Here is a 22,627-nt window from a genome sequence, read left to right as displayed (position 1 = left end):
ACATATATTCTCTAAAAGTACCATTAAGAAAAACAAGATTGTTTCTCATTTTTAAATCGTGATTTCCTGTTCATATATTTCTTTTTTGATTCAGCAAGCAGGACCAATTCTGACATAAATAACAAATACCCTATGAAAGCATCTCTTTGAATCAGAAAGTAAACCAAAGAAATGTCATTTTCAAAAGAATCATGAGTATAATATGTTAATGCTCCTATTATGCAGCAGTTGAGTATACAACAGATTCTAAGCAATGCATTTATGTTTTTGTATTCTAATTTTGGGGGTTTTGGGTTTTTTTCCTAGATCTGGTTTGCCTTTGTTAATGGCTTTTCTGGACAGATCCTCTTTGAAAGATGGTGTATAGGTCTTTATAACGTGGTAAGTTTAGGACATTTGATAATTCCTGTTTCATTGAATACTTGGAGATAAAGGTTCACCCTGCATTTGGCTGCTTGACATAATGACCAGTTTCTGTGCTTTAGATGTTTACAGCAATGCCTCCTTTAACTCTTGGAATATTTGAGAGATCGTGCAGAAAAGAGAATATGTTGAAGTACCCTGAATTATACAAAACATCTCAGAATGCCCTGGACTTCAACACCAAGGTAGGACGTGGTGCCCTGGCTGGGACATGTTTGGTGGGTCTGTTTTTACTGCCCTCATTATATGGGGCATGTGGTTTTCCAAGGCCAAGGATATACTAGCATGAGACAACTCCAGGGTACTGACTATGGCAAGTCATATTTCTTAAGGTTCTGATACAGGCAGAGAAGGTTTTTTGTTGGTTAGTTGAGTTTGGGGTTTTTTGTGCGTTTTACAATTAAAATGTAATCAAATTCACTTGGGTTTGCAAGGCAGCAGTAAAGCTGGCCTGATGTATAAAAATCATTGTCCTTTTGGTTCTCCGGCCTTCTGTTTTTCAGTGCTGTGGTGACATGCTCACTCCTCACAGGGGCTAGTCATCTAGGACTGGTAAGGACTGGCTTTATGTGTGTAAAGGAGTGAGAAGTATTTTATTGTTCCTTAACTAATTTTCCATTTTGTGAAATATCTTTGTCCTCATTAGAATTTTAGATCGATTGTGTCAGGCATTAAAATTACAGTCTCTGGGAAATAGTACTCAGTATTTCCAAGCCATAAAATTAAAAATACAAGATAAAATATCCAACAGTTTATCTAAAATCACATTCTGGGTGTGATCCAATAGCATTTATCCTAGACACACACACACACACAAAATCATTTTCTGTATGGTTTACTTTCCTGCAATTATATATTCTAAAGTGTTTCCATTGGTAACAATTTCTTGTTTAATGTGAATGAGGAGGAAAAAATTTAATATTACAACAATCAAAGTAGGTGTCATTTTGTAACTAACATTTGTATATTTTATTGGTGTTATGAAAGCAACAAATAAAATACACCTTCACAGAATTGTTTCTGTTTAATATCGTGCATGTTTATTAGCATGTTACTGATAATTAGATATAATCTTAACTCAATGTCTTGAATTTAGTACAGTTAACGTAGGATATTTTAAATATTTAGGAATTCATAAAGCTTTTCAATGGCATTTTCTATATGCCAGGAGAATAAGTGAAACAGGTGTTTTGGTGCCTTTAACCTCACAGCATAAATGATAGTGCTAGGTTTATGGACAAGACGTTATTCTTCTTCTGAGATGTGATCTTCATGAACACACTGTGCCTATGTATCCAGCTGTACACACGCATACAACTTGGTGGCACTGTTTTAAGTAAATGAATTTGGCTAGCTCAGAACAGACAGACTGAAGGTTTATTTAACTTATGCCATTGGTTCCAAAAAGTATTTTTAGTGGGCTCTCTTAAAACTAATACTATTTATAATATGCAGTATCTCTGCTTTCATTTTTAAATGTTTAACTTTTGGATTTTTAAATTTATTTGTGATGCCCAGTTTGTATTAAATTTCATCACATTGCTGTAATGTTTTTCATTACCTGTGGTGGGCATTTGCAAATGATGGCAAGCCACAATCAGACTGTGGCCTCTGGTTCCCCTGAAAAAGTGATCTGAGAGCTGGGGAAGTTCCAGGCCTACTAGTTTATTAACAATAATTCTCACCAACCAACCTCAGCCACAGGCCTAGTCTACCAAAGCGTGGGCTCCATAGTACTGTCTCTGAAGTTAGCCTCCAACCACAAACTTGGCCGTGCCATTCTTGCTTAAAAACATAAATTGATCCTCATAGAACTACCCAAAATCATTCCTGCAAAGGCACATTCTTCTGTACATGGCAAGTTGGACACATTTTGGTGGCCAGGAAAAGCGTTTAGTGGGTAGTATATTGTTTTAATGTGCGGGCATCATTCCTTGTATCTTTTATTGTTGAAAAAAGTTTTTCATTATCTATTGAGCCCAAGCATTCAGACAAGTCATCAGATCAACCCAAAACGGTTATACAATTTCTATAGCCATTTGAGTATAGTTTATATACATGAGTTGCCAACTCTGTTTTACAGGGTTTATGGATTTTTCTAGTGATTTCAGTGAAAAGTCTTTGATTCAATCTAATATAAGTGTTTGAAAATTCAGGGACAAATGGCTACAAAATGCATAGTTGTATACACAGCAGTTGCTGGGGGTTCCAAGTGCGGGAGCATTGTTGCCCTGAATGATGATGCTTACGTTTGTTATGGTAAAAAGGGTCGGAGGTTCTGAGGTCGTGACAGGGGTTAAAGGATTAGCATGTGACAATAAGTATCAGTCAGGAAAATGGAAAAGTAGAACTAATTTTTCTTGCACCCACCTGTGCTTTCTGTCAAATAAAAACTTGCGGTAATGACATAGTGAGGAGAAGAGACAAAGGTTAATGAGTAACACAAGTTCAAATGTGTAATGTATTGGAGCGTAAATTGGATCATACAATCCAGTGTGGCTGGGAGAACTAACAAAAGAGATTGAGCTCACAGTGGAAAATTTTGGGAGGCAGGCAACTTAATTTCTGTTGTTTGAACAGCTTAAAACTATTAATACATGCCAATTTTATTTAGCATAAGTTTTGTTTGCAAGAAGCACTTTTAAATGACAAAACTACAACTGTTCAGAGGGGCCATAAGAATTCTAAACAGTTTTTCTATAACTTAATCTTTCACATCCATGTTACAAAGAAAGTACCAGTGATGCGTGCTCTCTTGTTCTTAAAATACAATAGATATAAAAAGTGGTAACTATTATATGATGTTATAATTATACAAAACTTGGTATTAACAGGTGTTAAATTGTGAAAGCCTTTAGTAAAGTCATAGTCACAGTGCTTTATTTGTATGATTATATAATTTAAATGTTATACTGGCTATAACAAGTATATATCTTGATACCCTGCAGAGTATAGAATAGAGTATCTTTATATCTCTTGATAAGAGAAAGCATTACATCTTTAGCATTGGAAAGTTTATAGTTGGACACGGGGAAAAGAAAGGGATTTCCCCAAATTATAATCTTTTAAAAGTCTGTTCTTCTGGAATTATGAAAATAGTTGCACTTAAGGAATTTCAGAATCTGCATTTTTTTATTTTAAATTTTATTTTCTTTTTCAGGCAGAAATTTAAATTTGTTTTTTGAGAAGCAGAAAAAAATTCAAGTGAAGCTGAATTTTGAGAAACATAAAAATAAATAAATGACCCATGAAAGTCTAAGAGGCAGAAAGTGTCTGTCAGTTCTATTAATTCACAGTGGTGGCCTGACAGAAACACATTTTGTGAATCTAGCTCATAGATAAAAAGAAAGGTCAGAGTTCACAGAGCTAGTTTATCGCAAATGGTTCTCATGGATTTTTGTTTTCCCTCAGGTTTTCTGGGTTCATTGTTTAAATGGCCTCTTCCACTCAGTTATTCTGTTTTGGTTTCCACTAAAAGCCCTTCAGTATGGTAAGTAGAAGGGATATGAATGCAAAGAGATGACTTTTTACTTTTTTAGAAAAATAACTCATTGTCAATGTATGTTAAAAAGTATAGCAGTTTCATTGTATGATATTTCTCTTAACCTAAAATGCATGCATCCAAAAATTGTACACACTTTGAAGATTTTTATTATTCCTTTGGGAGCAAAGTGATTTAATATATGCAAAGCCTTTCTTCTTTACTTCTCATGTTTTCCAAAGTTTCAGAGAGTTAAATTTTAGGACTTTTTTTCCCCTCTGTTGATGTATAGTTTGAAGACAATAAGTGCTAATATTTTATGTAGCCTATTTATTATACCTATGAGGCTTGTATCAAGCCCTTTATACTGAAACTAATCAGACATGCTGGTATTTTCAAGTATACTTGAGCCAGTGTTTTGGATGAGGTTTTTAATGTGTTTTTATGTTCATCTTGGAGTATTAGCTTTTCCTCTGCTCATTTTGAGGGGAGTGATTTTATTCTCTCGGTTTGGAGAGAGAGGATCATGGTGCATTTCCTATACACATAAAAGTGATTAAATAGCTACTTTAGAAAAGAGATCCCTGTGATTCTTAAGCTGGTGCTGCTCTGTCTTGGAGCCGACTTTGCGTTGAGATCCTGGGGAAGACACCAACCATTCAGTGTGCCTGCTTCAATACTACGGGAATCAAAAACACAACACACAGTACACCCAAGGAATTGTCAGTCCTTTATAAGTACAGGCCATACCTACTGTCTATCAGTTAACGGTTGCCAAGAAAAGAGAGTGCTGCCTGCTGCTGCCCACTGTTGATCTCTCCATAGGTAGCCAGAGTGATCCCTGCAAAATATGAATCGGGCCAGGTGCCTCCCTCCTCAGAAGTCCATAAAGATTTAGCATACTTAGAACAAAATCCTTCACCTCCAAATTGTTCCCCATTCTTAACAGATACTCAAATTGACTCTCTCCCCGCCCATGCGTCAGGTCTGTGCTCAAGAAGCCTTCCCAGATCATCCTGTCCAAAACAGCAACCACCGCCTGCCCCCACTGCTCCTAGGCTCTATTCCCTTGTCAGTCTGTATGTCTTCATGGTATTTGTCAATCAAGTTTTGATATGTTTGTTTCTTTTATATGGTCTTTCTCCTCTTTTAGAATTGAAATTTCAGAAGGGCAAGTAATTAGTAGTTTCATTGCATTCACAGTGCTTAGAACAGTGCGTAGCTTGTAGTAGGCACTCAGCAAATTGTGAATGAATTACCAAGAGCATGTGGCATAAGCAAGGTGAGTATTGCAAAGAAGCCAGTGGTTTCATATTCTAGCTAAGATTTTAATATCCTTTATTGATTGCTCAGTAAATTACAACAGTAAATACTTTTCAATGTCTAGGCCATGGAATGAGCATGGTAAGAATATTTAATTAAAGTGTAGAATATTGACCCAGGAGGCCAGGAAAATTACAGTGAGTTAGTTTGCTTGCTTGTTTGTTTGGCTTATATAATTCACATACCATAAAAGTTATCTCCTTTAAAGTGTACAATTCAGTGGTTTTTTAGTATATTCACAGAATTATGCAGATGTCACCACTATCTAATGCCAGACATTCATATCATCCAGTAGAGAAACCCCATATCCATTGGCAATCACTCCCTGTTTCTCCACACCTTCCCTACCAGACCCTGGCAACTACTTATATATATGTTTATTTTGTCTCTGTGGATTTACCTATTCTAGACATTTTATATAAATGGAATCATTATGGGACCATGGTTCATCCATGTTGCAACTGGAATCAGTACTTCCTTTTTATGGCTGAATAATATTCCATGGTATAGATATACCACATTTTTTAATCTATTCATCATTTGATGGACCTTCAGATTGTTTCCGCCTTTTGGAGCAACAGGATATGGAGGTCAGACATCCTGACCTCAGACAAGCTCTCCAAGTAAAATTTATTTTCAAAACGCAAAATCAATATAGGTTTGAAAGACAAGGCATGCCCATCTATGAAACTGCTATTGCAACCTTCTAAATTAGAAAAAAAGAAATTGAATATCAAAAATCACTTAAACCAGATAGCATCCGAAACACCTTAGCAATGACAGGATTTGAAAGGAATTCCCAAGTGACTTCATCTTCGAGAGAAGCAGTTCCTAGATCCATCATTATGTTTCTCTGGAAAGCCACACAGCTATCCAGCTTCAGTCAAGGCAGTTCACAGGAGTGCTGCTTATAGAGACCAAAACTAGCCAAGCCCAGGGAACACTTGCTTTCTCTTTTTAAGGGGTGAATCAACGTTTAGCATAAACTACTTTATGGTTTTTATGTTGAGGGGTTTGTAGTTGTTGTTTTGTCTTGTTTTCATTTTTAAATAAGGAGTGTTTTTAGGGAGGGAGGATACTTTTGTTTTTTGGTTTCTGAAAGGATGGGGATACTGAAGAACTTCACACATGCTATGTAATATATAGCTACATATTCATTTATTCCTTTGCCTCAGCAGTTCCGAAAGAGTAGTCTGTAGACCCTGGGAATATCCAAGACCTTTTGTCATCCACAAACAGTGGTACCACTGTGCTGTTCTTCACGGTCATGCCTAGGTTTCATTTAAGAATGCGCATGAAGACACCATAAAACTAATGCTTTTTTTAAAACTTGAACCATCTTAATAATATTCTGTATTTGACAAAATAGGAAGTATTAGCATACATATAAAGCACTTCTGCATACCAAAGTGCAGTGATTGTCTCAAGGAATGGTGCCTTCTGGATTGAACCAGAGGCTGCAGAATCATGCATGGGTAAAAGATCCATTCAAAGTGCAAAGTAGGCTGGGCACAGTGGCTCACGCCTGTAATCCCAGCACTCTGGAAGCCCAAGGCGGGTGGATCACATGAGGTCAGGAGTTCAAGACCAGCCTGGCCAACATGGCGAAACTCCATCTCTACTAAGAATATAAAAATTAGCCAAGTGTGGTAGTGCACGCCTGTAGTCCCAGCTACTCAGGAGGCTGAGGCAGGAAAATCGCTTGAACCCAGGAGGTAGAGGTTGCAGTGAGCCGAGATCGTGCCACTGCACTCCAGCCTGGGCGACAGAGCAAGACTGTCTCAAAAAAAAAAAAAAGTAGGCTGGGCGCGGTGGCTCAAGCCTGTAATCCCAGCACTTTGGGAGGCCGAGACGGGAGGATCACGAGGTCAGGAGATCGAGACCATCCTGGCGAACACGGTGAAACCCCGTCTCTACTAAAAAAAATACAAAAAACTAGCCGGGTGAGGTGGCGGGCGCCTGTAGTCCCAGCTACTCGGGAGGCTGAGGCAGGAGAATGGCGTGAACCCGGGAGGCGGAGCTTGCAGTGAGCTGAGATCCGGCCACTGCACTCCAGCCCCGGCGACAGAGCGAGACTCCGTCTCAAAAAAAAAAGTAAAGTACAAAGTAGACTGATGGATTTTAATGCAATAAAATACAGAAAGTTCATTGATATAGTTTCAGATTGATATCGTTTCAAATTCCACACTGGTAACCATCCTTTAAGAAACTGCCTCTCCCACTTTGAGAAACTACTTGTTGGCCAGGCACAGTAGCTCACGCCTGTAATCCCAGCACTTTGGGAGTCCGAGGCGGGTGGATCACTTGAGGTCAGGAGTTCGAGACCAGCCTGGCCAGTATGGTGAAACCCTGTCTCTACTAAAAATACAAAAATTAGCTGGGCATGGTGATGTGCGCCTGTAACCCCAGCTACTGGGGAGGCTGAGGCAGGAGAATTGCTTGAACCTGTGAGGCAGAGGTTACAGTGAGTTGAGGTCACATCACTGTACTCCAGCCTGGATGATAGGGTGAGACTCCATCTCAAAAAAAAGAAAAGAAAAGAAAGAGGGAGGGAGGGAGGCTACTTGTTGAGTTTTGATGTAGTATCAAAGACTATCTATCCACAATTGTTGGAAAAGATTACTAAAATACTCTTCCCCTTTATAACTCCATATCACTGTGCAGCTGGATTTCCCTTTTATATTTCACCCAAAACAACATGAGAATCCAGCTGCTTTCTGTAGAGCCAGAAATAAGAGATTGTGAAAACCCAAACAATACCGGTTTTCTCAATTATTTGTTTGCTTTGGAAAATAGTTACTTTTCAGAAAACCTGTCATTTATATTACCATGTATTAGGTTTTATTTTTATGATCAATGAATACATAATTTTAAATTTTCTGTTTCAATTTCTAATTTGGTAAATATTGATAGACATAAACCACATAAAAACTTTTGAGACCCTCAATAATTTTTTAGTGTAAAGGGATCCATAGACCAGGAAGTATGAGAATGAGTGATTTACCCAAATTATTCAAATGCTAAACATGCCTTGCGCCTGATACTGCTTGGTGCTTTACATACAGAACTTCATTGTCACTTCAAAACGCCTTCAGGGTAAGTAGCTTCACTCTTTTTAGCTAAACTGAGTTCCATAGGGATTGATTGTAAATAACCCAAAATGACACAACTGTTAATAGTAATAGAACTACGCTTCAGTGTCTCCAAAGCTCGCTAGTACCACTCTCTGTGTTTCATCCCATACTTTATTCTAATATATTTTGCCCTTATATATTTGACTCTGAATAAACGTTGACTATGTGCATACATCATTGTATTACACATATCATGGATTTTAAATTTTTCAGTGGTATCAATGATTTAATTATTCAGCTCTTTCTTATTTTCACTTGATTTTATCAGTACTAGAAATTTTTGTGCATCAGCCACCACTTCCTTCATCTAAAGCCACATTTGAAGGCAGCCAGGTACGGAGGCTCACTCTTGTAATCCCAGCACTTTGGGAGGCCAAAGCCAGGAAACCACTTGAGGCCAGGAGTTCAAGACCAGCCTGGTCAACATGGTGAAATGCCATCTCTACTAAAAATACAAAAATTAGCTGGGCATGGGGGTGCACACCTATAATCCCAGCTATTCCAGAGGCTGAGGCACAATAATTACTTGAACCTGGGAGCAGATGTTGCAGGGGGCTGAGATCACACCACTGCACTCCAACCTGGGTGACAGAGTAAGACTGTCTAAAAAAAATAAATAAATAGAAATAAAGCCACGTTTGTTAGTCATTACTAGAATAACAAAATACTTTAAAATATGCCCCTATACTCAGCCAGACTCTCAAAGAGCCACATGCCTGAAACCACACTGGTGTTCCTTGGCCCTCTGTGAGTTGCTTTTCTGAATCCCTTGTGGCCCAATGCCAGCAACTGTATTGAGAGATAGCAAGAAGATTCTCTATGACTCTCATCCATATTGGTAGCAGAGTTCTTTATTAAAATCCAGAATGCCCTTTCCTGCTTTGTTTGAACAATTTGATTTTTTTTTTTAATCTTGTGGACTCTGAAAATTCGTTAACAAGTCAGGTTTCCATCTTTAATGTTGGCTTTTGTGGCCTATCTTTACAGCAGCTTTGTTAACACTCTTTCTTAGAGTGTTTGGGTTTTTTGTTTGTTTGTTTTTTATTAACCTCATTTCTGGCTCCATTGTGTGTCCCTTGATTTCCCTTCCTTCGTTCAAACTTTCTGAATACATTAATCTTTGAAAAGATTCTGAAAGAATCTCATTTTCCTTTCTAATAGGCCTCTCTCCTTTTCGTACAGGTACTGCATTTGGAAATGGGAAAACCTCAGATTATCTGCTGCTGGGAAACTTTGTGTACACTGTGAGTGCAGGATGTTGGTCTCGTTTGCATATAAAATCAAATCCTTTCATCTGTGCTGATTTCATTTTTAAATTTAAAAGTAATACGTGTGTTTCTGGATTTAAGGGTTGTTTATAGTTCCCTTTAAAAATTAAATAAGACCCAGGGCTTGTAACAGGATCTTATTTCATTTTTATCAAATAATAAAATAAAATAACTGAGTGATAGGAAATCAATACCGTTAAGTAGCAGAAGGATTGAGGTTTTGACAAATCTGGGGGGTCTCCTTTCTCTTGGCATCAACCCACCGAAGTAGTAAAAGACAAGCAAAAATACATTTGCAGGGGCTGGTGGCTCCTTCTCATACAACAAGATTGCGAAAGCAGAGCAGTGGATAGAAATAAATCAGAGTGTATGTCATGGATATCTCCTGGGGACACTTTACAGTATCCAGGTCTCAGGAGAGTAGTTTTCTTAAATTTATTTCAAACTATATCCCTTTTTTTTTTTTTTTTTTTTTTTTTTTTTTTTTTTTTTTTTTGAGAGGGCGTTTTGCTCTTGTTGTCCAGGCTGGAGTGCTGTGGCACGACCTCGGCTCACTGCAGCCTCTGCCTCCCAGGTTCACATGATTCTCCTGCCTCAGCCTCCTGAGTAGCTGGGATTACAGGCGCGTGCCATCACGCCCAGCTAATTTTTGTATTTTTAGTAGAGACAAGGTTTCACCATGTTGGCCAGGCTGGTGGTGATCCACCCACCACAGCCTCCCAAAGTGCTGGGATTACAGGCATGAGCCACCACAGCTGGCCTATATCTCTTCTTTTAAAATTTTTGGATAAATTAGTTTTTGCATTTAGTAAGTTTTATTTTAACAAATAACCTAAATTGCCATTAGCTATCCTGCTGAGAAAGCTCAACTGTTCTTACTGTAACCTGACTTTACAACCCTCCTGGGAAGTGTCTTATCACATGCTGTGTGCAAACCCTTAATATGCCCTCAAGTAGAACTGGGCACTTGAAGCAGTTATTGATCAAGTGCTAGCAAACATCACTTCCATCACCACAGCTGTCAAAGGTGCCTAGAGTTTCCTCGACTACTAGGAATATTTAAGATTGTATTATTATAAATAAATAATATTCCATGCTAATCACTGTTCTGAGTATTTTAGAGTTTTACTCTCAAAAAAAGAAAAAAAAATCTCTGTAAGATTGGTAAGCTTTATCAGTCCCAGTTTACAGGTACAGGAGTTGAGACACAGAGAGGTGAAGTAACTTGCTTTGTTCATTAACCACAATAGCCAAGTGATAACGTCTTGGGCACAGATAGTCAGACTCCACGGCAAGTACACTTCATAATTATGTTATACTGTGGAAAACACAGAGCAATTAATCCAACCCCAGTTTCCTTTTTCAGAATGGCTAGCATAAGCCCCAGCGATGGGTGCGTATATCATTGAGAAATGTCGCATATCCTACTCAGCAAGGTTTTAAGTAAAGTTCCAGAGTAAGCATTTAGATTTCTAAATGTATGGTTATTTTATTCATTAAAATTTGTCTTTAAAATTCAGAAAGTTAGACTTTTAGTATGAAAGGGGATTGAAAATAAAGGTAAAGTAAGCTTGAAAACTCAAATTAACCCAGGCATGTGCTATTGCTGTTCATGAATTGTACAAAAAGCAGGAAACACATACAGAGGAGCTCGTGGATGGAGGGTCAGGCTGCGCAGGTGAGGGAGAGGCAAGGAAGCCAGAAGTGCAGTGCTGCCCTGGGCACCTCTGACCTATCATAGTCCCATTGGCTGCCCAGCTAATTCACCTGTCTCTTTGCTGGTTGGATGTACAAAGCAAGCAGCAGTCTCCTAGTCCCATAGTTAGATTCAGAGATATCTGTTCTTTATAAATCTTTCAGTCATTTGATGAACTTTCTTGTTTATGAGATAAAATAATATTTTCCTCTTCTGTTTTAGTTTGTGGTGATAACTGTGTGTTTGAAAGCTGGATTGGAGACATCATATTGGACATGGGTAAGAAAATATCTAACCACAACCAAGAAATGTCACATTTACTTGTGCATTATCTCCAGTCTTGGTGGTGGTCTTCGCTCTAACTTGATATGTCCCAGGTTGATATGTCCTAGTCCACAGGTTTTCAATTGTGGGGTGTCAGGGGTCGGGAAAGGAGAACTGGAGGTTTTAGTTGGGAAATACTGAGTTAAACTTAAACAAGTGCGTTACCACAAGACTTCTCAGAGCCTTTAAAGTATTGTCATATATTATGAGTATCCCAGGAAGTTGTGATACTTTAAACTTATAGACTACAAATCTTTTCTTAGAGGTGTCACTGGACTGGTATTCTGCAGAAAACCCATTGGAAAGTGATTCTGAAGACTGAAAATATTAATGACAGATTTGTCCTCAGACATTGATAAATACCCAGTCTTGTTCCATTTTAGATAACGTTAGTTTTGCAGTATACCCCCATCCAGTAGAGGCCCTGGAAACAAAAGAAATTAAAGTTTCATGTCCCTGGGAAAGAATGCCACAAGGCATTTGGATTTAGCAGTCATCAGCATACATAATAATATTCTCACAAGGATCTGACATCTTTTGGTGAGAGCACGCAGACCAAGAGTAAGGCAGGCTTCCAAGTGTTCAGGGATGAAAAAGGTAAGAGTAAGAGGAGAAAACTACCAAAAAAGCTAGAGGAGGAGCAGTTCTAAATTCCAGTACCACAAACATTGCAACTGTTGTAGAAGAGATTAGCACTTAAAGATCCAATTTAAAAACACACACAATTAGGTAGAAACTCCTATAGATAATATTTTTATGGATATAATAAAGTTAATAAGGAAATTTGAGAGAGTTTCATTAGTATTTGTGTACTCGGTCTACATAAAACTTTTTTGACTCCGATTTCCTTGCTCTACAGTTCAGCCACATAGCGATATGGGGGAGCATCGCACTCTGGGTGGTGTTTTTTGGAATCTACTCATCTCTGTGGCCTGCCATTCCAATGGCCCCTGATATGTCAGGAGAGGTAATGTGCGCTGATAACTCACGATCCAACAAAACCTTAAAAACTGGTATTTTTTTAGCGAACCTTAATCATTTAGCATAATTTTCCATCTTGTTGATTTCTATTAAAATAGTATTTGACCATTTAAAAGCTGTTTTTAAACTCCACAGTTTTGAGTGATTAATCTTGAGAGAATATTTTAAACTTGAGCATTTTACTTAAATCTGACTTATCCTTTCATAAACATAGCCAGGACAATAAAATATGGTTGTCGGGAGCTTGAATCTTATTAAGGATATCCATATAGAAGATGCCATTTTAAAATTACACCATAAAGCCACAAATACATTTTGATTAAAGATTTGGGGAAATGGTGAGTTTCTGTCTTGGGACAGTCTATCATTTCTCCTGTTATCTCTTATTCTAGAGAAAAGTCTGCTGTCACTAGATTAAATGCACTTTTTGAGTTGTCCTAATGACATCAGTTTGGTTTTCATTTTGAAAGAATTAGGGCATCTGACATTTCAGCCTTATCATAGTCCATTTTCAATTCTGTCTTTCAGTTTCTTGTTACACGGGTAGGAATTGAGTTATTAGGTGTTCATGGGGGAGTGTCAAAAGATCTCCTTTCCTTCTGAAGAGATTCCAGCAGTAGGAGGGTTTATGATTTCAATTGCAGGAAATTTGACATAAAATGTATAAAAGAAAATGTGGAAAACATTTTGGGATTTCCTGTGACCTCACAGTAACTTGCAAATCAAGGTAATGTGAGCTCCATGACAATACATTGTTTTACCGCAGTCACAGGAACCCTTTCCAGTGGTTTTCATGTATTTGTTGCCTCTAAGTACTGCCTGAGTACCTTCACTTTTGACAGTCTGGTTTATAGATCATTTTCATGAAATTTTATCTGACAGCATCCTGCTTTTTATAAATTAGCAGAATGCAGACACATTTTTAAAATTTTGTGGTTGAATTTATTAGAGAGAGGCATTATATACTCTTACAGCAAAACCAGACGTATCAAGGAGTATGTACTTCCTTTGACAAAAAGTGAAGGCTTCTTTTGAAACATATATTGTGAAAACTAGAAATTTTATAGCATGTATTCTAAGCAGAACAGGGAGAAAGCTGTGAGCGGGTCTCCTCTTTACCTTGGTTTCCAAGTCCTTTTCCTGAAATAAAGCAGTATAACTGAAGGAAAAAAAGTATGTGCCTGTGTGTGTATCTGATGATGACATTTGGAAAATTTAATTCTATTCTTTGTTTTTATTTGATGTGCTCTGTCTTATTGGACCTGCTTTTCCCTTAGGTCGATTTTAACTTGATATCTTTTTCATTAGACTTAAGTCTTTGCCTTTCTTTATCTCATTTCTTAATGTTTATTTTATTTTCAAAATGAATAACACAAAAGATTTGAGACCCAGATGGTTTAAGCAAGTATGGCCAATAGGTTTGATGACAAGAACTGAGGTTTTGACCACCTACTTCTAGGACAAGTGTGAAGTTTAACTGGCTTTTTGCCAACCAAATATAATTCTACCCTTGCCTGTAGAATTCCCAGAATTACCCAAACCCAAAACTTAATATCGTCTCTTGAGACTCATGGTGATGCTGTGTTTAATTCAAAGTGAAATGAATGTCAGTACTCCATCACATTTCTGTTCACTTCATATACAGAGGGAAGTGCTAACAGAGGTTCTTTTCTTGTTGTTTTATTACTACTGCTACTCTGAATATAGTGTTTAAATAGCTGGTGCTCCACTGAAAATATGAAAATGGATTAATTCAGCTGTAGGGTAGGCTTGACTAGCATGTCCAAAATGTAAGTCTGTTTTCTTTATTCAAGCAAAAAAAGAATACTTTAAATTTATGTAGCACTTTAGCGCTCCCAAAGCATTTTGGTGTGGGTATGGATGTGGGTGTGGTGGGATGTGGGGGGATGTGTGTGTGTATAAATGACCCTCACAGTAATGCCAATATAAGGATATAGTGAGAATGCCACTCAGATTATCCAGGTAAATCATCTCCATTTACTGTTTCTTGAGCATTAGGCTAATAAGTCCCAAAAAATGTCATAGCTGTATTCAATTTTTAAAGTTTTTATTATAGATGTAGAGTCACTAGTTATGTTAGATGACAACTCAGTTAATTTCAACGAGAATGACTACTTTTAGGTCTATATTTTTCTAATCTTAAAATTCTTATCTCAATCAAGAATATAGCCAAATATATACATGTATATATACATATATATAAATGTGAAAAATTCATGTATGTACCAATATTTATATCTGTAGGTATATACATAATTGGCCAACTGTCTTAAAGCTTATTCAACTGTTAACTTTCATAGCAATATATTATTGTAATATATTGTACATTACATATATTATCTATTGCATATAGTAATATATTATTGTAAGTAATGCCAGCATAAGTTAAATGTTAGCATCTGCTGCCTTGACATGTTTTATGATACCCACGTAATGAAACACGGCCCAGAGCAGCCCCCAGAACTTGAGGCCATTCTGCAGGATTCCTGATGCAAGGTGTAGGTAATTTCTGTCACCACCACTAACAGGGTCATAAGTATCTAATCCAAAGACCATATCCCCAGGATCCCAGTCCTTTCCTGTGTTGATTTGGCAGCAATTCATTCCACACTAAATAATTAACTAATTATGTATGTAAGTGTGTTTTGGTTGCCCAAAAGCTTAATAAAGGTCTCCAGGATGGTACCTTGTAGAGGTGGAGCAGACAGAGAAACAGCCCTGTGGTGGTTCAGGAGGTATTTTGGAGAGTGAGATACTGTGTGGTTCTAAAGGAGCATTGACTGAATAGAGGAGCTCTATAAAAAGGCAACCAAGATCTGGGAAGAATAACACCAATAATACCTCATGAATATTGAACGCTTACTTTATCCCAGGTAGTTCTGTAAGGACTATATATATATATATGTATTTTTTTTTTCAATCAACCAATCCAACAGCTATTGAGATTCTTCTGTGTGTTTGACGCTATTCTAGGAACTGTGGATTCAGTCCTGAATGAAACAGACAGAAACCCATGCCCTCCCATAGCTCACTTTTCTAGTGCAAGGGGGCAGACCGTAAATACAACGAGTAATGAAATATGTACATATTTAAGTGTCTAGAGAAAAGTGCAGCAGGCAAGGGGAACCAAGAGCCTTATTTTCAGTTGTGTTTCCCATAGAGCCTTGTGGCACTTACTCATGGTCAGATTTAAAAAAAAAAAAAAAAAAAAAAAAAACCCTGGAGGAGCTTGAGAGGGAAGTGTCATGACCTGATTTATATTTTTGCAGTAGGACTCTGACTGTTGTATTGCAAGCCACTTAGGAGGCTATTCCAATAAAGCAGGAGAGAGATCATGGTGTGTGGGGCAGGAGGGCAACAGCGGTAAGAAGTGGTTGGATTCTGAATACAGTTTGAGGGGAGAGCCAATAGGATTGATGGACAGGTTGGATGTGAGGAGACAGAGGAGAATTCAGGGCAGACTCCGTTGTGTTTGCCATGAACATAAGGAGAGAGTGCTTGTCGGTAACTCACATGATCCTCACACCAAATGGGTTGCCATAATCACCACTTTACAGATATGGAAATTGAGGCACAGAGAAGTTAGGAACCTTAACTGACATCACTATCTGACTCATAGTGGCAGAGATGAGGTTTCAACTTCGATGTCTGATCCCCAGGTCTGCTACCTTAAACGTTGCCCTGTGCTCCTTCTCTGATAATAGTTGCTAAGAGGAATGCGTGGTATTTGATCTGGAAATTAGAAGTCTGAAGGGACCCTCAGTCCTCGCAGGTATTTCAGGGATTTGTAAAGGAAAGGAAATCTCTGTATTCTGTTTTCCTGGCAGCACTACCTCCTGCATGTTTCTTCTCTCTGCCTTTTCCTCTCTATAGACGTTGCAGCAGTCTTGTTCTTCCTTAGTCCTTCTTCCACATCGGTGCCACAGTAACCGTTTCAGAATGCTTCAACTCCTTCTCGAGCAACCACTGTGTCTTCATTTCTTTCCTCATTCACTCAGACCTAATGGTGTGGGGCCCCTAGTGCCCCATAAATGAGTGTTAAGTGATTGGCAAATAACATTTTTTGCTTGCTTCCGTGTTTTAGACAAACAAATGAGAAACCGTGAAATAGAGGTTATAGAGAAGCAGCTTTCAGCTCACATAAGTACATCTCTCCAACATCTTGTGATTTCCAACACATGAAGATTTTCAGCAACAGAACAGGATGCTGGTCTCATTTAATTAATCCTTCCCAGGCCAGGCAGATGAGCTCTCAGCCACTGTGATACTTAAGCAGCACTACATTCTATGCCTCTGAGCTTGTCTTCCAACTCCTAAGAGATTCTCTTGTATGCCTCTCTTTACTGCGTCCACTTCAAAGAACTATTTTAAAAGGGCACAGATATTTTGCTCTAGTTAACAGGATCTCAGGGTGCAAATTATACAAATTCAGCAACTTACAGGTAGAGGTCTCATGCTTCTGTATTCAGCTTCATGCAGATTCACACATAAATCAGGACTTTATAGTCATTTCCAACTTACATTCTTGGGTCATCTTTGCAGCAAAGGCAGAGCCATTTCTCTCTACGTGTTGAAAGAAAATCCTTGCTCCCTAAGTTGGGGAGAGAAGGGAACCAACATTTATTGTGTACCTACTAAGTTCTCCAGGCACTATATTTAATGCCAGATACTCCTTGTTTTCGCTAAACTCATGTTCCAAATCTGTGTAGTAAGCAAAGAAATAGCCGGTGACCCAGAGAATTTAATCCAGGCCATTCTTTTCAATCCCATTGGTTTCTGCTAACATTCTGAGGAATTCAGTACTTTCTTTTTGGGGCTTATTGCTGTTCCTTACTCTCAGGTGATAACTCTTTTTGTCTTGTAGCCATCCTCCTTGCATTCAATCCATCTGCCATTTCCCCACTTTTCCCAGGGTCCTGAACAATTTCTATAAGCAAGCCAGATATGAAAGTGCTCCTGTCTTTTTAAAAAAGTACCCAGAGTTATAATTTCCCCTTCTCAACACCCACCTGACTCCCTCAACCCTATTTAGAGAAATTCCATCTCACTTCATGTCCTAGCCTTTTGCCTGTTCTTAACAGCAATATTAGCATAAATAATATCCATTTTGTTAAAAAAATTTTTTTAACTATTAAATAGAAAACTCAGTCATCCTACATCATCAGAAAATGAATGGTTGCCACTCAGCTATAATAGGGCCCCATTGATGAAGGGCCAGTCACTGTCAGAGGCACTTTTCATGTGGTCACTCATTTAATGTTCACAGCCACACTGTGAGGTAAATTCTTTTAGACATTTCACAGATGCCAAGTGGCTAAATCACTCTCTGAAGGTCAAACAGCTCCAGAGTGTCTGAACTACAGTGTGAACCCAGCCTGATTCTGTCCCCTGATGCACCATGCCCACTCCTGTCTGTTCCTTTTCCATTTCTTCTCTCATCTTTTCTTTCCCCTTCCCTGTGGCTTTTCTTCCAGACTTATCAACTATAATTTAATGCCCTTCTAGCATCAGTGCCACCCATCGAAGTACTTAGTTCCATCTTGTTGATGAACTGACCAGTCGTCAAGTGCATATAATATTTCCATCTTCAGCTGTCCTTAGCTGCCTTTGTCTCTGCCCAGGGGTTCTTTTCAGAGCATCAAATAGCTTTTCCCCTTTTGCTTCCGCTCATTCTGCATGCCTGAAGTGACCGGAAAGCTATTCCTCAAATATCTCAGAGTTTAGTGCAGACTTCAGTTACTGTAGACCCAGCCAAGAGCTGGTTGTTCTCAGTTGGTGGGCAGGGTGTTCCCATTTGGAAAACATTCCTTCCTAGAGTTTTGCACTTTGTTTCCACTACAGTAATTCTACATCTCTACCCATGATAATGATTCAAATGATAATGATTAACAAGTGTCCCACAACCATAAATTATTGAAATATTTAACTGTTCAAAAGGAATTATGATATTGGGGGTTAGGGGCCGTGGGGGTAAGGTAGACATTGGAAAATGCAACAATAAGAAATCATTTAGGAAAGGAAAAAGAAACTAGTGTGACGAACTTGGCTGTGACTTTAAATATGTCGCTGTCTTCCTCTCCTCTCACAAATATGGTTGTGATTTAAGAGGAGAACTTTTTTTCAGACCTGACTTGTATTTTTTCACACCAGTACAACAATTTATGGGGCAAGGTAGGCCCTGGGGAAAAGTGCTATGTTATATAAACATATGCTGGCCTGCTTTTCCGACTGGTCTCAATGATGTTACTGGGTATTTTTTGAATTTCTAGGAGAAAATAGTTTAGCCAATGATTAATAAACCAGATTAAAAAATAAAAAACAAGCTACAGCAAGGATCATTTCATATCAGGATTAATAACAGAAGCTTAGTATCAGCAAAACTTTTAAATTTATTGTGGCGTTGCAGACAGGCACTGTAAAGTCCTCCCAAGCACCATCTGTTTCTGCTCTCCCTGGCCTAAGGGATCTATAAAACTACTGAAGGAAATTGAAGTTAAGGAACGAGCATGTGTTTTACAGAATTTCAGATCTCTTGATTGAGGTTTGTAAAGGCTTTCTGAAAAACAATAAAAATCTTTGTTGAACCCTTTGGTGTCACCCCTGTAGGAAAGGTATTAATAAACTACATTAGTGATATGATTTTCCTAAATTGTGCTGTTGCCTGTTTTATCCAACATAATAAATTACTTTTCCTATGAGGAATTTCCTGGTTAAAATAGTCTTTATTCATCTATCAGCTTTTAATTACCTCCATAGCATGCGGTAATTTATTGGTCTTAAGACCAAGCCTTGTAGATGAGGTGGGGCAGTGTTATGATATGATGGAGTTTCATCCGAGATTACCGTGTTTAACCAAGTAGTCTGGAGGGAACAACTGTACAAAATTCTGTCAGATGTTCTTCAATGAGCCAATGACTGTGAGTCCATCCAGTAAAACCTGCCATTGGTCACGGTCCTCATGCCCCCAACAGTAAACGAAAGAGGCAGACCTTCACAGTTCTACAGGCAGCTGGCCAGGAGCCACTTCCAAGCCCATTTTGTAAAGAGAAGTATATATGGAAATGCTGAGAGGAAAAGGGAGACAGGGGTATGACGAATGTAATCATGAATCAGGATATCTGGACATCTGCATACACTTTACAGTGAGAGCTCTCCTTAGAGCCAGTACGAGAACAGGCATTGTGTTTTGTAACCACAGTACCTTTGCCTGCAATATACAGCAAGTGTAGATTGAGCGTCTCCTGTGTGCCAGGGCCTGTGTTAGGCACTGGAGGATGCAAAGATGAATGGAATTGGCCTTGTCCTTAAGGATCCCTTTGTTTAATGGTGGGGCATTGATGTCATAAGCGAGAGAGAGGCCGTGGTGTACCCGTATGCTACAGTGATGAGCAAGGTGTGAAAGCTGAACGAAGCCTGCTCCTGGTATGGTACAGCTTTAACTATTCAGCCCTAGAGGCCATTCATTGTCACATTCATTCATTCTACAAATATGTGTTGAGGACTTAATTGGTGCCAGGCAATGTTCCTCGATACCAGGTTAATTGGGCAGGATCCCCATTGCCTAATTGAGGGGGCCAGGGAATGGGAAGGAGAAACAGGCACTAAACCAGTTAACAAATGACTAAATGAAGAATAAGTACAGATAATTTGACAAAGTGATAAGTGATGGGAGGAACACAGAGCAGATATGATAAGGGACAGGATTATAATGGGTGTTCCAGGAAGGTCTTTCTGAAGTTGGGACAGTTAAGCTGAAACTCACATGATGCAGGAATACCTGTCATATGAAGAAGAGCATTTCACACTTAAGGAACAGCAGGTGCCCATTCTCCAAGGCAGCAACGGGATTTTCCATTCAAAGACAAGGCCCATGACTGCAGCAGAGAGAGCTGGAGAGAGCACTATGAGGTGGGGTCAGCGCGATGGGCAGAAGGCAGACTGCCTCTCTGCCCTCCAGGCCCAGCATTCTGGTCTGGCAACCACCACAGCTTTTGTTTGAATGACAGGCCAGAAATACTCATGAAAGAAAGTGTTTCAATAAAGCTCATAACTGGACATAGTTCTTTTTTTTTTTTTTTCTTTGTTCTCGCACTTGTCCCCCAGGCTGGAGTGCAGTGGGCATGATCTTGGCTCACTGAAACCTCTGCTTCCTGGGTTCCAGTGATTCTCCTGCCTCAGCCTCCCGAGTAGCTGGGATTACAGGCACCTGCCACCACACCCGGCTAATTTTTGTATTTTTAGTAGAGATGGGTTTTTGCCATATTGGCCAGGCTGGTCTCAAACTCCTGACCTCAGGTGATCCACCCGCCTCAGCCTCCCAAAGTGCCAGGATTACAGGTGTGAGCCACCGCGCCTGGCCAACTGGACATAATTCTTGCATTCCATCCTATGGTAAGGTAAAGGGATCATCAATGAGTGGCATTAAGCTGCTTTGTTCAAAGTTATCACTTAAGCTTCCTAGCATGCATCATCCAAAGCAAGTTACTTATGGCATATTTTTCAATGTTTAAAAAAGTAACTGTGGATTAAACAAGATAGAAACGTATTTCTCTTCCATGTAATAGAAGTCATGGGGGAGACAGACAGTCCAGGACTGGTATGGAATCTGCACAGTCATCAGAGACTAGGTTCCCTTTAACTTACTGCACTGCCAACCTTAGTGTACTTCCTCATAGTCTAGAATGGCTGCCTGAGCTCTGGCCATTTTACCAACCTTCCAGCTAGCAAGAGAGGGAAGAAGGATTTGCCCTTTCTATTTGAGGCTCCTTCTTAGACATTACCAATACATTTCTACTTAGATCTCATTGTCCAAAAGCTAATCATATAGCCAAAGCAGCTGTAACAAGAGAGTCAGAGGGATGTAACCTTTGAGCTGGAGGAAAAGGTGACCAGCCAAGGACAAAAGTAATTGCATCTAAAGATGATATAGAATGAAGGGCAACTAAAAGTCTCAGCCATGGAAGTCAGTTTTTCTATGTAAGCCATGTAACAGCTGTTTTTCTTTAGCTAGGTGCTTTTTGAAGTTTTGAGGTTTTTAAAAATCGTTTTCTACAGTCTTGAAATGCAGGTTATTTTGTTTTACAGACTGACTGACTTGTAATCAAACAACTGATGCTTTATGAGAGGGCTTTTCAAACATTTTTTTAAAAAGCTAAAATGCAGACCCGTCACAAAATTATAAAAACCTGTAAGAATCATGTAACAAGTAAACATATTAAACATTGAGATAACATACCGTCTCATACAACTTACTTAATAACATCATAGCATTTTTAAATTTTGTTTCTCATAATGAAAAAAAATTTTTTACTAATACTGTCCTCATTTTTCTGTTACTTTTAAGTTTTTAAATAGGACAATAATGAAGATTAAAATAAAACAAATTATGTTTTTAATTATCTTCACTATTCTGGGAACTATATTCCTAGAAAATAGTCTCAGAACTGCATATTTTCTAGTGCTCTTGATGCCTTTTCAGAAAGACTGTTTTCTTTTGCATGTTTAGTTCTCAGTGTGAATTGATATATAGTCAAACCTTTTTTTTTTTTTTTTTGCAAAAATTAACTTCTAATTGTTCCAGGTCCCAACTAGCTCTTCCTCCTTCTTTCCCTCTAAACACCCTTTTTCATCTTTTTTTTTTTTTATGATTACTCTCTTGCCAGAGAACAGAGATGCAAAGGTTGTTTCTTGTATCCTATGGCTAGATTGAATACTGGTTCTGAGCCCCATGAGATGATCACCCCTTTTTCAGCTCCTCATCACCCCAGAGAAATGTCCAAGGGAAAGAAGCACATAAATGCTGTGAGCTGGTATCTAATTTGCATATTTTCTAAGATCTGGGTTTGTTTGTTTGTTTGTTTGGGATAACCCAAGCCAAGAATTTTCTTTGTCTCTGAGTAATCCAAAGCTGCTGAGAATAATTGTAAACATATTGGGGTTTATCTGAAACACCCTTTAGTTATTTTCTGGGTGTTCT

At 38.6% G+C, this 22,627-nt stretch overlaps 1 protein-coding gene across 10 annotated transcripts in view; it reads left to right on the top strand.

Moving 5' to 3' along the window:
• Positions 1-22,627, top strand: part of ATP8A1 (ATPase phospholipid transporting 8A1) — a 266,396-nt gene that overhangs the window by 218,632 nt on the left and 25,137 nt on the right. For all 10 annotated transcript variants that reach the window (XM_078001749.1, XM_078001748.1, XM_078001747.1 and 7 more), the window contains 6 exon segments: positions 307-381; positions 486-608; positions 3,835-3,913; positions 9,544-9,605; positions 11,548-11,604; positions 12,509-12,616. In XM_078001749.1, coding sequence (XP_077857875.1) covers positions 307-381; positions 486-608; positions 3,835-3,913; positions 9,544-9,605; positions 11,548-11,604; positions 12,509-12,616 — 504 coding nt within the window.

Source organism: Macaca mulatta, chromosome 5, assembly GCF_049350105.2.
Source record: "Macaca mulatta isolate MMU2019108-1 chromosome 5, T2T-MMU8v2.0, whole genome shotgun sequence".
In the NCBI taxonomy this organism is placed as follows: Eukaryota; Metazoa; Chordata; class Mammalia; order Primates; family Cercopithecidae; genus Macaca; species Macaca mulatta.
This window is presented reverse-complemented; position numbering and strand designations above follow the sequence as displayed.